Source organism: Phalacrocorax aristotelis, chromosome 22 (genome assembly GCF_949628215.1).
Source record: "Phalacrocorax aristotelis chromosome 22, bGulAri2.1, whole genome shotgun sequence".
NCBI classification, from domain to species: Eukaryota; Metazoa; Chordata; class Aves; order Suliformes; family Phalacrocoracidae; genus Phalacrocorax; species Phalacrocorax aristotelis.
This window is the reverse complement of record NC_134297.1, coordinates 6,822,064-6,837,311: the sequence shown is the minus strand read 5'-3', so window position 1 is coordinate 6,837,311 and position 15,248 is coordinate 6,822,064. Positions and strand designations below refer to the sequence as shown.

At 46.4% G+C, this 15,248-nt stretch overlaps 1 protein-coding gene across 4 annotated transcripts in view; it reads right to left on the bottom strand.

Annotated features, from left to right (window-relative positions):
* The window catches only part of ARHGAP32 (Rho GTPase activating protein 32), a 262,702-nt gene that overhangs the window by 100,971 nt on the left and 146,483 nt on the right, over nt 1–15,248 (bottom strand). For all 4 annotated transcript variants that reach the window (XM_075116400.1, XM_075116397.1, XM_075116398.1 and 1 more), the window contains one exon: nt 5,227–5,313. In XM_075116400.1, the coding sequence (XP_074972501.1) occupies nt 5,227–5,313 (87 nt within the window). The remainder of the gene's footprint in view (nt 1–5,226; nt 5,314–15,248) is intronic.

Sequence of the window (15,248 nt, the reverse complement as noted above, 5' to 3'; positions counted from 1 at the left end):
AAATCCAAACCCATTAGAAAAGCCTATTTTCAGCCCGCTTTCCAACTCGACAAAACATGCTGGACGGATTAGGCTATTTCAACCTTTTGCAGGCTCTTACTTTTGTTGATTGATTCTCAACACACGTAGTAACCCCTTTTAAATGTGTTGCAGACCTTGTAAATTCTTTGCTTATCCCTGTGGAACTTAGCAAGGATTGCGAACACTGTCAACGGGCCTTCGCCGCCTACAGGTACCGCATAAACCCATGAAGGTCTCAGACATTCCCTGTGGCCCTTTAAGGACCACGGTTATTGTTAAGGCTTGCAATTACTGTCAACAGAGTTCAGAGGTTCACAGGTACCGTCCTCACACCACCCCTCCCAGGATTTTATCCTTCTCTGTTTCCCACACAAGACACGGTCTCCAACGTTCTTCAGAGACGTTTTCCTCCCCAGCAAAACACGCGCGTGGCATGCTGTCCGTGCTCTGGGGATGTGCGAGCTCAAAACGTTACTCCTTCTCCCCAGAATCCCTCCTCAGATTTCAGGCATTTGTAGATGGTTTAAAAAGTCTCCTCTCTATTCATTCCTCCACCCCTTCTTTTATCACAGAAAGGGATTTTGTTCACATTTATTTTACTAGCAGCAATCTTTCGACGGCAGTGAGTGTTCGTGTCCTGAAAGCAATCTTCTAGAAATGAAAGTTAAACGGCGCAATTGGACTTGGAAAAAAGGAGAGTCCACCTACATTGCTGTAACAAACCCAGCCAACCCCCCCACCATCAGCTCTTCCCAACCAGATCTATAAAACCCTACCTACCTTCGTCATTTGCTAGTTTTCATGTTTCAATTTGTTCAAAGAAATCAAAAGAAGAATCCTATCTTTCCACTTCTCAGAAACGCTTGGAACAGCACTCTCTATATTCCCACTTCTTATGAGCTAGTAGACTGGATTAATTTTTCTGAGGTCTCTAAGTAGAAGAAAAGCTGAATAGAGACTTACAGAAACCCCTCTGAACCTCACACAAAGCTTATATTTCACAGGCTGACTTGCAGCAGAAATGTGTCACAAACACAACTCCAAGAGAAAAATTTTTTTTCCAACCTTATCTGGGAAGGTTTTGCAAAATAGGCACCAAACAATAATTCTCTTTACACCACTACAATTATACTTACAGATGGGGAAGGGCGGGATAGAACTTCCTTAGCGTAAATGCCGAACTGCAGTCTGCCAAACACAGCTAAGACCGAGTTGGATGTTTTAAAAGTCTGAAGTTCAAAAGCTTTGGTTTTGTTGTCTGCCACAGAGCGAAATGACAAAATACATGTCTTTTCATGGACCACACAACACACAGGTTCTATCTGTGCAGTCCAGACTGGGCAAGGCACAGCAGCAGAATGTATTCAAACCCAAAGCTAGGTTTTTCAGCTTATTTCTTTAAGGTCCGTCATCTAAAATCGCTAGGATGGCCAAATGCCCTTGCTCTTCCCCACGCTATCTGTTTTTGCAACAAATCACAAATGTCTTAAGGATTCTAAATTTATATGGGCTTAGCCTTAATTATCAGACTTCGTTTTCTGTGTGTCCATCTGAGAAATCAAGGAGATCTTTGCAAGCTGCTGCAGTGGGCTGAACACCACCGCTAGTAGCGTATCCAAAAGGCGAGCACAGTGAAATTTGTTTCACAGGCTTTTTTTTTTTTCCTCCCTTCTTCAGTATTTTTGGCCTGATACAGATGCGTCCTGCCAAAATCTCTCCCCACTGCACTATCATTCCATGAGCTATTTCACACCTCCCTTTCAATTCTAATGCAGAGCCAAACCCATCCAGACACCGCTAACATCCAACGCGTGACAGAATGGAATCTTCCCCTGGACATTAGGAGAGGCCATGAGATGTCAGGGGTGAAGTATCTCCACGGTAGAAACGATGCTCAGCTGCGCAGCCCCTTCCATGCCTTTCCGTTCATTGAATCCAGATGCCACAAGTTTCTCCGCTTTGTAAGTATCGGGGAGACGGGGACATACACTCACACACGAGAGGTACTAACAGACTTGGGGTGGGGAGCAACTCTAGCTAGCCAGAAGATTTACTTACAAAAAAAACTCCACACAACCCCAAAACAAAAACCAAACCCCAATAGAAACTTTAGAAACTTTCTTTTAACTTTCTTATAACTTTCTTCTAACTAGCGGGGTCCCCCAGGGGTCTGTGCTGGGTCCAGTCCTGTTTAATATATCCATCAGTGACCTGGATGAAGGGACAGAGCGTCCCCTCAGCAAGTTCGCTGATGATCCCAAGGTGGGAGGAGAGGCTGATACACCAGCAGGCCGTGCTGCCATCCAGCGAGCCCTGGACAGGCCGGAGAGCTGGGCCCAGGGGAGCCTCAGGGAATTCAGCAAGAGCCAGCGCGAGGCCCTGCCCCTGGGGAGGAACAGCCCCCCGCACCAGCACAGGCTGGGGGGGACCTGCTGGAGAGCGGCTCTGCTGAGAGGGTCCTGGGGGTGCTGGGGGGCAGTGAGGTGACCCTGAGCCAGCACCGGGCCCTTGGGGCCAAGGGGGCCAGCGGTGTCCTGGGGGGCATGGAAAGGAGTGTGGCCAGCAGGGCGAGGGAGGTTCTCCTCCCCCTCTGCTCTGCCCCAGTGAGGCCACACCTGCAGGGCTGCGGCCAGTTCTGGGCCCCCCAGTTCAAGAAGGGCAGGGAACTGCTGGAGCAAGGCCAGCGCAGAGCTGCCAAGGGGATCAGGGCCTGGAGCATCTCCCTGCTGAGGAAAGGCTGAGAGACCTGGGCTTGTTCAGCCTGGAGAAGAGAAGGCTGAGGGGGGATCTCATCAATGCTTATCAATATCTGAAGGGCGGGTGTCAGGAGGATGGGGCCGGGCTCTTTTCAGTGGTGCCCAACGCCAGGCCGAGGGGCCACGGGCACAAGCTGGAACACGGGAGGTTCCACCTGACCATGAGGACAAACCCCTTCCCTGTGCGGGTGCCAGAGCAGGGGCACAGGCTGCCCAGAGAGGCTGTGGGGTCCCTTCCCTGGAGACATTCACCCCCCGCCTGGACGTGATCCTGTGCCCCTGCTCTGGGGGTGCCTGCTCAAGCAGGGGGTGGGACGGGGTGAGCTCCAGAGGGCCCTGCCAACCCCTGCCATTCTGGGATTCTGTGGAAAAAAAAGGAAAAGGTGACAAGTTCTATGCCCACCCTTTAAAGTAATGCGGCGAACTCCCAGCGCTTTCATTTTAGCTTAGTTACACTGAATAAGAGGGTAACAGAACTTCTCAGCAGTTGGGCATGGTTCACAGCCTCTTATGGGACAGCAGCTCGGCTAAGTCTTGCTGAAGCATCTTCCTTAGCCGAGGCACAGAATTCACCATGCTGTCCCCACACAAATCAAATCTCTGCACTGTATTCTCAGAAACATCCCTGCAAAGCATCGAGATTCTCACAGAGGGGTCAGACAAGCCGCTGGGCAGCTGGGCTCACTTCCATCCGTGCACCATCAACGCCTTGCACGCTGTGCGCTGGCTATTTGCTACTCCTGGGGCTTGCTCTTGCACGAGCATATTCTACTGGGTTTATGGACACAATTAAACCTGAAGGTGTCCTGTTAATCTCTAGAGATGTCAGCAAGGTAGGTACAAAGATCAGAAGTGGTATGTTTCAGGGTTAGAGAAAAACTGTTCTATAAAATAATGGCATTTCTGTAGGCCACCTGAAATAGTCAGGAAAGAATCCAAGTCCCATCTCTGCATTAAGCACTGTGAATGCAGTCCCAAACACGAGGTCTCAAAACGTGTTGAAATTCCGATTTCCTTAGGTCCCCTGAAAAGTCTCACTCTCGGTCACTGTACTGCTCTTGGCTGAGACACAGACACGTGTCCACCATTAAACTGCGCCGTGCTGCTTGTTAGCTTGGACTGCTGTTCTAGAAAGTGATTATTTTGTATGAAACTAGCTACAGCTGGGTTAGAACAGTGCTAGCAAAATGCCCAAACACAGGCAATTTTGAGAGATGTTCACCTTCAGCCTCTCGTCCTTCTCCCAAGAGCACTATTTATATATCCATGTATATATACATTGTGCATGGGTGTACTTGCACCATAAGAGCTGACAACAGAGAGGAATTACTCGGCGTGTTTCTGTCACACTAACTACACTGCTGTAGCTCAGCTTGTGCCAAGCTCCACCTTCAAAAGAGAGCAGGACGCTCTCTCTGAGCACACCACACAGGGTCAGGGCAGAAGAGCAAGCACGCTGCAAATCCACAGCCTGTCTGTGTGTAGCAATGCCGCTATGCTGGTACAATCCGACAGCAAATACTTCCCCACCTCACACAATTCAAATGCAGGCAACACAGGCGTGCCCACTCCATACACTTCCTTTTAGAACCTGAGAAACGGCAGCAGAATCACATAAAGAGCTTTAAAAAGAGGGACAGACGCCACAGTGATTCCCATTGATGTTCAGCATAAATTGATAAGATGGATGCTCAAGAAGTGCCGAGACCAGTCGTGAAAGGAACTGATATGTTAAGAGCAGAAAAATGCTCAAACGCAGGCATCAACTCTCAGCTGAATTTGTCAGTGCAATGTGTCCTACAAACAACAGTTTCATTCAACGTATTAAAATACAATGACCTATTACGTAGCGCTGTACAAAGTCTCTCTCCCTGTGTTAGCAGGTGGGGAATCGGTGGTACAAAGCAGCAGGTTTATCTGCCCAAAGCATTCTGATACCACAGTAGCAGAGGCAGCAAAAGAATTTCATACCAGATGTCTGGAGACATAACTGGGAACAGATCAAGAATCCCCATCTCCCGGCTGCCAGCAGCACGCCTTGATCAACAAAAACGCTGGCCGGCATTCTCCCTCACGTATTTCCTCTGTTTATGTAGCTGGTGCGTCCGTGTGTCAATGTTCGCTCCCCCCAGCTGACAGGCGTGCGTGTGCCGAGCCTAAGCATGCACGATTGTGTCTCTAGGCTAATCGTTGTGCAGCTCTGCGCAAACTGTAGCGAGGATTATTTGCTCTACAGGCTCCTTTTCCTCCCCTCAATGCTCCTTTCCTTAAAATTAGCTGGTCGCAGTACCACAGACAGCATCCTTCTGAGGACCGAGCTCGTCAAGAAGTGGAAAAATCCACACACGCGGCAGAAAAGTGTCGTATCAAAATATTACGAGGCTGTGCTGCCAAACGTAACGCAATACGGTCTGCAAAACGAGGTGGGGGGAGAAAACATGGCATTTACCTGACAAGAGATCTGTACAAGGTAGACCAGTTCCTTGGATTCACAGCCGTTTCTCGTTACTTCATTCTGTTCCTCCGGGAGCGAAAGCTACACCAAGGGGAGGGGGTGGAGAGAAGAGAGAGAGAGAAAGACCAGGTCAGTGAGCAGGAATAAGCCAGGCATGTAATAATGCATGAAGCACAACATCCACATTAACTTGCTCCAAGACATGCTGAGTATCAGGGAATGAGGGAAGCGCTTGTCTGTCTGGAGTTGTCAGATAGAAAATACTCAGCATTCATGGCTTACACAGAGCCTCGAATGCCATTGGATTTTGGCATCTCACCTGACAGTTTAAAAATAAAAATATGGTTCAAAAATAAAACATTCATAGGAAGGCAAACTGCTCAAGCCAGGGATTAAACCTCTAGCTTAGAAATCTGCAAAATTAATTGTTCACTGAAAATATATCTATAAATATTCATGTATCAGATAACAGAGAATCCCTCCCCCCCTGCTGCCCTTTTATTCATTTTTTTACTTTATATGCTCAGGCAGACATTAGATAATAAAACGTATCTCCTAATTTCAGTGTTGTCAAGCAATTTACCACAACAGAGAGCTTTATGGCACCATTCATCACATAGAGAGTCATTAAATACAACATCAGGATATGCTTTTTTTTCAGAGTGGTGAGGAGAGATTTAACCATGTCATTCCTGTACGTGTACCAAGTGCCTCGACCAGTCCTACTGCTAGTCCTGCTACTCCCACTAGCCTTGATACCCTCTACTTAAAATGGCTTATATTTAATCAGCTGCTCGGACAACAGAAATTACAAAGTGATCATGAGCAAACTAAGACTGTTTGCAAAGCAAATCAAAAAAGTTATCTTCCAAAAAGTTGGTTTTATAAAGGCAAAAGTGATTCTTATCTAGTGCAGAGCCCCAGCAATAGAAAACCATGAAACAATCCCTTAAATACAGAGCAGGATGAGATATCTCAACCTCCCTGCACACGTGCAGCCATCGCTGCTACCTTTACTCCTTGTACAATGGACATTAAGTTGTACAGCGAAAGCACTGCCTACTTGCCAGAAGAGTTATTAGCTTGCTTTCTTAAGCAGAAATGATGCCAACTTAAAAATAGAAAGCGCTGAAGAAGAGTCCAGGACTTTTTACACAAAGGTCTTTTGGAACAACACTTTCACTCTTGGAAAATCTGTACATAAAAAAATTAAGTCTGTAAAAAAACCATGATTAGCTAAGACTAAAAAAACCCCAAAACAAATGAAAGCAGAAAGGAATAAAAGAGGAAAAATCACGAATTGCTGTATCTTAACGAATGTAAGCAAGAGAAAATGAGAACTGAGTGATTAGAAGCCTGTACCTCCTGAGAAAGAGGGAGGTGTAAGGCCAAGTTCTCTTTCGTACAAATGACCACCGATACCCAGAGCGAATTCAGCTTTCCATTTTGCCAGTACCTCTCTCCTCTTCGTCAGGAAGTTGCGGAGCACACAAATTCAGCATCAGACATAACTTCCTGAATACTAATTTCTTTTCTGATGGCTGCATACAAGATTGCAGATAATTAAGCAGATTCTTGGACCAAAGAAAGTCTTTAGATTGCCCTAATTTGTTATACTTTCACAACTTGAAATGTATTTAGAGGAAGAGGGAGCACGTGTGCAAACGCTCACCACTCCCTCTTGCTGCTTATGCAAATAAAACTTTCTCCTGCTTTGTGGCAGTCCTTTTTGGCAAGCAAATGCAAATTTTCCGTCAAAGGATTTGTATCAGAAATCGAGTTTGTGCCTTCGCTGTTGCCTAACAGCGTAGAGCAGTCTAAAAAAATTGTACCTACCTGGGGACATCTAAGAGCCTTTCGCTGAGGCTGGTCTTTATGTAACCAGAAGGACATGGGAAGCCTTAAAACACTGTGCAAGCTCTCGAAGATGAAATCCACCCAGTCACCTCCACTTGGATACTACCCCTCTAGAAAACCCACGAAATGTTTCCCTCAGCCACTGCTCCAGCTTCTCCTGTACCACTTTCTCAGCGCACTCTCTTTTTCAGCTTCTGGACAGGCTCTTGTTCCACCTATAAACTCTCCCTTCAAAGCGAGCTTCCTTCTGCAAAGCTTTCCAGTGAGAACTTTTAAAGATGTTTATGCACGCTCACATCCTCACAAGGCTGGTGTACAGTGCAGTCCCAGAGATAAATCCTTCCAGCCGCTGCGGAGGATTTTTCACATGGTGAGCTTAATTCCACTAAAAAAAAGGGCACTCCAGAAAGAGGCAATTCTAAAGATTTCTAAGAGTGACTTCTCGGTGCGTGTAAGAGGGTGTAGCCTGCCGCCATTGATGTGATTAAGTATGACCATTATTTATTTCTGCATTGCACATTCCACCCACCCCCCCACGCTTTTTCATCATTCTTTGCTACCAAATTTCACATTTAAAGGGCTACTAAGTTCTGAAACTAACAGTTAAAGGAAAAGAAAATAACAAAGCACACAGCAAAGGAAAACTAATACATGGCTGGAGGTATTTTCCACATCCGTCAGGTAACAAGGAGCTCCAGTTCAATCAAACGTGGGTTTCCTACTCGGGGAGAAAAGTTTCCATCCTTTAATCTGCCCTGTGCTTATTTAGGGTACGTACACCTACTCTAGCAACCCACAACCTACAGTTGCGTCCCTTAAGCGTAGCAGTGCCAAAGCCCGGCTCCGCTTCACGCGGGCAGGCTCCGTCTGCCTGAAACGCCAGCAGCCACGCATGAAACCGCCAATGTACAAAGGCAGCAGCTCCCTAAACATATTCGAGGCCTGATTCTGTGCAACGCGAAGCGGGGTAGAAGGTGGTATGGGTCAAGTTAAGACAAAGGTTGAATTGCGTAACCTTTCCTCTTGCGTATACTGTAATTTACGCCAGTTTGGACTTGAGTCAAGCCAAGTCTATACATGAACTCTCCAGAAATAGCAAGTGAATCATCTGTAGGCGTGAGGTCCATACGTGTAGGACGACTAAGTTACAGCGAACGTTTCGTTTGAAAGAGCACACCTACCTGAGGATTAACCTACTGATTTATATTCATTGACTTTACACCCGTGTAGCTCTTTCTACTTCAGTGCTTCCGAATGTCCCCATTTAGACAAACTCACTGCAGTGAGGCGTGACATTTGAAATCCATTGTATTGCCCTACATATACGCAACTGTTATTTCAGAGTAAAATTGTAAAAGCTAACTGAACTGTTCCTCTTCCTGCAGCCAGCCTCATGCCATCTGAGAGACAGAGAAAGTAGAATTGCATGCACAGGAAAACCTATTGGTTTTACCCTGTAACATAACTGTCCTCGCAGCAAAATACCCTGGAAGATGAATATTTGCTTATATTCCCCGTTCCCCATCTGGCATAATTTTTGTTTTGCTCTGTTAATAGACATGCGTAATCCTCCACCAAAAATCGTGGATGTCATGGTGTTGAAAAGCCTTTCCTCCCGCAGCATCCCTTATAAACGGATCATCCCAGAAAGTACAGGTGCACCTGGGCCTGATTTGAAAGCCAGGGAGCACAAAGCAAAGGCCTCTCTTGACCTTAGTGGACTCTGAACATGACTCACAGGCAGAATTTGGTTGGCTCCAAACTGGGAGATTGATTTTCATCTTCTTAAAGGACAGACCAAAGACAGCTGGGTCTCAAGGATACCCCTGGAAGAGCTTCAACATGTATCATCTGTGATAGCCGAAATTATCTATAAATAGCATTTATGGTAACTCATCAAAGTGTTAAACAGCATAGTTTATATATATGGCTTGACATAGAGCCCGAAATGGTCATTTTTCACATTCAAAATGGCTGTCAAACCTCCTGAACCCGATAAACAACTATGATGCATTAGGCTCTGTCAGGTTCATTCATTACGGGAATATGTATGCTTAGCTAGCACAAGTGGAATGACTGACTTATAATTCCGGATTACGGTATCCTCACCTTTTCAGTGGTAGCATGTTACGCTACGCAAAGAAAGGCTTAAAGACGGTCCTACGAACTCATCACACTAACAGGTGTACGGGTAACTCGGAGTGCTATGAACATTACGTCAAGGAATCGCTCAAATTTGTCTTTACACAGGTAGAGACAAGCTTGCGAGTCTCCACTCCGCCTTTCTGCACGCACCCACGAAGAGCCGATGAGCGCATTAACTCCTGGAGCAGGCAGGCAATTCCTCATCCACCTGCACACTCACACTGCCGCTCTGCGCAGCTGACTGGCAAGAGCTGCGGTTCCTAACCCAACGCCATGCCGAACGGCGGGCGACGGTAACAAACCAAAGAGCGGGGAAGACTTCCAAGAGCAGGAGGCCGCTGGAGACGCGATCAGGATCTCACAGGACCAATCCACGCTGACAGTAACAAGCTCACCTCAGTGACTTGAAAGGCAAGATTAAGCTACGTGCCAGGTTCACGTACAAGTTTGCCCAAAAGAGCAGTGCTTGCTAGCCGAGCCTTTATCAATCGTGTATTATATAGCTTAAAAATGCGCCTAGTTCATGTGGTGGCCCCCCTGTCTGAGGAAAAGCAGCTCATCTCCAATAAGCTACAGATAAAGACAGTGATGACAGGAGTCTCCTGCAGAGGATAATTTATTGGTTATTCCTCTTGTAGAGAGAAACAGCAACGAAGTAAACAGGGGGGGAAGTTATGATATGGCACATTCAGAAGTCTTATTCAAAAGTTTTACAGAGTGCAATTCTGTGCGAGTGCATTTCTCTTCCAGAACAGGGGTTAACAAGAACAAAACAAGAACAAAACACTCTCATCTCTCCTTTCCCGAGCGGCTTTGGAAGCTCCCTTCGGCTCTCCCTCCAAGAATAATCCTTGCACCAACCTCTGGCAGATCTGTGCTTGGAGCAAAGCAGCAGGCGTTTTAAAGACTCATTTCTTTCTCTGGAGCTCCACAATTTCAAGCCTACCGTGAACCTGTCTGGAAGGCGCAAGGGACCTGCCACGCTCCCCGCACAGAGATCCAAAACGCAAGGGGTGGCGACTGCGGAGAGGATTTTAATTAAGAGCAGAGGCAGCTTTTAAGTGGCCCTGTTTCATAAGCGTGTTTCACTTGTCAGTGTGACCGCAGGCAGAAAAATAATGAAGAATGCAACACCAAAACTTTCAAAAAATCATTTCAAGGAGAAGCCTACATAAGTCTGTGGCCAACACTAGGAATGATGGCTACTAAATTAAAGTGCCAAATCCTCACCAGGTGAGAGCTGGCTTTGCTTTGCAAGGGCAACGGGGCTGTGTCCGCTCCTCCGAGCCGTGCCTCTGCCTCTGATGTCAAAGTAAGCTCCTTTAGATAGCTTTGGTTTTAATTTCCTTGTTTCCCTTGTTCGCTAAGTGATGTTAACTCCATCAACCAGCTCTCCTGAGGAAAGGACAGCTTGTGCAAGGCTCACGAAGCATACATTTGATTTGTCTATAAAACTTCATCTTCTGCTTCCTAAAGCCACAAACACTTGCTCTTGGTCTCGCTCGCACACACGTATCTCAACAAGAAACGCAGAGCCGCTGGCGGAGAGCCGGCATGTAGAACAGCACATAAAGAAAAGGTTACAAGAGCTCTGGCGAACCCACCCTATGTGTTTGGTAACTAACGCCGCGAACTTGCCTTGCTTCCAATGACATGACTCCTTTTGTACGGTGGTGCTATCTAAAGCTTAAAGTCTTGTGGCTAAAAAAAAATCTAAAAATTAAAAAAAAACAAGGAACAGAACAGAAAATAAAACACCCAAATCCCACCCCTCAATGGAAGTAGAGATAAGGTTAGAATTTTATGTGGAAGGTATTAAATAAATAGATGATAATCAATTAGAGAATTAAAATGATAGAATAGGAAAATATGCTTGAGTCCTTCTCCCTCGAAAGCTTCTCCCTATCTGTTGCCAGCTAGAAGGAGCAAAATCATTGCTCCCAAACTCCAAACCTGCCTGCACCGCCGTGCTTTAAATAAACCACTCCACCAAGAAACCATCTCAGGGCAGAGGTGTGGAGTCTGCGCTGACTTGGGGCATCACTGGGAAGACCACTCTGGAGAGCAGCAAAAGCCTGTGGAGTAACTCTTACAAGATCTTGGAGTCGATTTCAATATTCAACACAGCATCTCCCAAGCTCTTATCTGAATTCCTCTGAAAACGATGCGCTGACTGGGAGCCAGTAGAAAGCCTAAAAGTCTACAGTTTATGCATGAACTGTATTTGCACACTGGTGACTGGCTCCTGCAAAAAGTTTTAGTGTCACTATGAGTCCATAATCGACACGATATTAAGCCACAGGGAGCAGTTACTAGCTCTGCCAGCAACACGTAAGCACCATCACACGTATCCATTGCCAAGCCTGAGCCGTCAAGACACATTTCTGGCATCTCGTACCAAGATGCTGACAGAACCACGCCTGTCGCCGACCCTGAACGGCACGTGCATCTCCCGAGGTGTTCCCCAACACGCGGTCCTGCCCGCGACCGGCTTTGATCTGCGTGCATGAAGGGCAACGCGTGCATTATCGCCGTAAAACCTGCTGTGAAGCAACAGACAAATTGCGCCTACCTTTGCATAACGTAACGCAAATGCACATTCTTCTTATGTGAAAATCGCATTTCATGGCCAAAGTCATTAAGTACACGAAATGAATGCAGCTGCTCTCCGCGGATTAAGAGAGGTTGGAAGTTTGCTATAAAGCACAGGCGACGTGAGCCTCGTTAGCAGAGCCGCCCAGGGGAGGTTTAGGTTGGAGATTAGGAAAAATTTCTTCACTGCGAAGTGGTCAGGCCCTGGCACAGGCTGCCCAGAGAGGTGGGGGAGTCACCGTCCCTGGGGGTGTTCAAAAACTGTGCAGATGTTGCCCTTGGGGACATGGTTTAGGAGGCCTGGGGGTGTTGGGTTGATGGTTGGACTTGATGATCCTAGAGGTCTTTTCCAGCCTTAACAATCCTATGATTCTATGCCACAACCTGTCCATCCACAGCCCCACACAACCGACTGGCACAGCGGTCCAGGCAGGAGGAAGAGGATGTGAAGAGGCAGAAGGCAATGGATCAGCCGCAGGGGCGAGCGTAAACCTCAGCAGGTTTCATCGCAAACACAGCACACATCTGTAGGAACCTCGAGGAGCGAAGAGATGGCAAGAATGCTAAAGAAGTGTCTTTTGCCAGGAGTTTTAAGTCAGTGGAAAGGCTGATGCTTTTCCTGGCAGAGGATGTGTCATTGTTCCAAGGAAACCTGGTAATCTTTTTACGTTTTTCCGAGATGGAATTTAAGGTTAACTCCCTGGCGAACGCAGCCAGACACATGCAACTGAACTTTCTGCCGCTCATGCTCAGCCACAGCAAAAGCTCATTAAGTTTCCCAAACCACTATTACATCTGATAATTTTTTCTGACAGTATTAGGAATGGACTTTTCTTTTTTCTTTCTAAACCACCACACTTCTAGTGTCTCCTTGATGTCTGTCCTCTCGTTAATTTACGATGTTTGTGCAATTTAGCAAATCAGACGAGGGAATAACCACAAGACAAATGCCACCTTTATGCATCACTTTGGAATGTATGTATTGGGTGAAAAGTATGCCCGATGGTCAAGAGTAAGAAATATGAGGCTAATTTTCCTGTGAAATATTTCTGGTTTATTAAAAAAAAATAATTCTAGGGCCCAAATACCCTTGGGACAAACCCTGAAGAAATTAAAAGCCTTAACACTGATCAAACTCAGAGATGCAGACTCATTATAAGAAAAACTCTTGTTACCTCTCTTGGCTCCAGTCCCTTTCTCTCACAATACTTTCACTATCTCCTAAATCACCCTGGTGATTCGAACACCACTTAATCCTCATTTACCCGAGTCCACTACTTACATCAGTTTGTCCTGTAATGGGGCACCTTCAAGACCCATTTTCTGATATATTTGAAGCTATTATTGTATTAAATTTGAAATTTTAGGTTGGCAAATCTTTTTACACAGAGAAACATTTTCCAACTAATTACTCTGACAGCATAAGTGTATTTATCTGGTCTTTTTTTTTCCTCTGTCCAGATTTATCTTGCTAAATGTGCTAATTATACTCCCACATAGTTTCCCATCTTCTCCTGCTTTCTCCTTTTCATACCAAACTGTTGCTTCAGAGCAGGAAAAGAACATTTCCGACAGAGCGGCTTCTTTACCCAAGCACAAATATCCTGAAGCAATGATGAGAGCGAAGACAAGAAAATGTTTAAAGAATATTTTTATATCTGAAACTCAATTTCTCCACCGCTATTTGAAATCATCCCTTTGAAATCTCAAAAGCGGTACCCAAGAGTAGCAAAAAAATATCAAACAGAGCTCAACGAGACAAAAAAAGAAAGCGCACCTCCCGTAACGCCCCACAGATCGCTACTCCAAGCTAACCGCAGCGTGACAAAATCACTCGCCACACGTCTGAACTGCTCGGAGCACGGGGTGTTATATATTATCTCTGGGCCATCCATGAAACACCGCAGGCCTGCCGCACTCAGCCGTAATCAGCACCAGGGTAAGAGACGCGCAAGCAAAGCTCTCCCACGGCGGCTGAATTTCCACGTCAGTTTTGTAAAGTGCGTGTGATACGACTGTGTAGAAGCAGCGCACGGATTATTTCTGGCCAGGTAAGTTTGGTAACATTGACGCTGAGGTTCATTGCGCAGTTCAACTTCGTATTTGGATGCTGGATTAAACTCGGATGCACCTCTGCAGTAAAAAGGCAAAATGCTCCCATGAGGATATTCTGGTTTTCCCCCATGGATGGAGCAGAGTACAACAGAACCATAGACTCATTAAGGTTGGAAAAGGCCTCTAGGATCCTCAAGGCCAACCCCCAACCCAACACCCCCAGGCCTCTTAAACCATGTCCCCACAGGCCACGTCTGCACGTCTTTTAAATACCCCCAGGGACGGTGACTCCCCCACCTCCCTGGGCAGCCTGTGCCAGGGCCTGACCCCTCTGGCAGGGAAGACATTTCCCCTCATATCCAACCTAAACCTCCCCTGACGCAGCTTGAGGCCGTTCCCTCTTGTCCCGTCACTGGTGACTTGGGAGCAGAGACCGACCCCCCCCTCACTCCAGCCCCTCTCAGGCAGCTGCAGAGAGCGAGAAGGGCTCCCCTCAGCCCCCTCTTCTCCAGGCTAAGAAACATCATGGGATCTAATGGAAAACATCATGGGAACATGTAAGGAGGGTACTAGCAACCGAGGTGAATTTAATGCTGGCTTAAATTCTCTTTCTAGCAGACACAAGTTCACATCAAATCACAGGTGTACTAGGAAGGCTGAATTTTATGCAAGTACAAGCACTAAGTAAATTTTAAAGGTTGTGGGATGTGCATTTTGCCTGCAGTTACTTTCAGAAGTGTTTTAAGCTTGCAAATCACATGAGACAGTTCTTTCCTATGGAAGCATGATTATTCAGCAGTCAGCATCCCTTCAACTGAGCTTCTCCTTCAAGACTAATAAATCGTTTATAAATACGCGCAGCTAGAGAAAAGGGCAGATACTAACTCCACAGCAGGATCCTTGAGGTGCTTTAATCATACTGGATGCAATAATAGTTCCGTATCTGCCTTATACGCACAAGATCAGGTCTCCTTTGGGTTGTTTTGTTGTTTTGTTTTTAATACAAGCTTCCAATGAGGTCATGCATGCACGCTGCGCACCTCGGTACTTCTGAGAGAGGCTAGACCAGCTGTGACACTCCTTGAGTTCCTTCACAATCAAAACTATTGCAGAGGATAACTTTAAAGACAGAGAAGAGTATGCTGGGCACCCATGTGCACACTAGAACGCATGAAAAACAGAGCTCCTGTGGTGCGACTAGCTGCTGCAACCGCTTAGATACACATCCACCTGAGCTCTCTCGCGGAGAGCTGGCAAACGCCGTCCCTTTAAGATGGCAGAAAGAGGAACATCTCATGAGATTTCATTACTCCTGGATCTGGCATCTGATTTAAAGGTTGGCTCCAGAATGCAGTGCTGGACAAAGG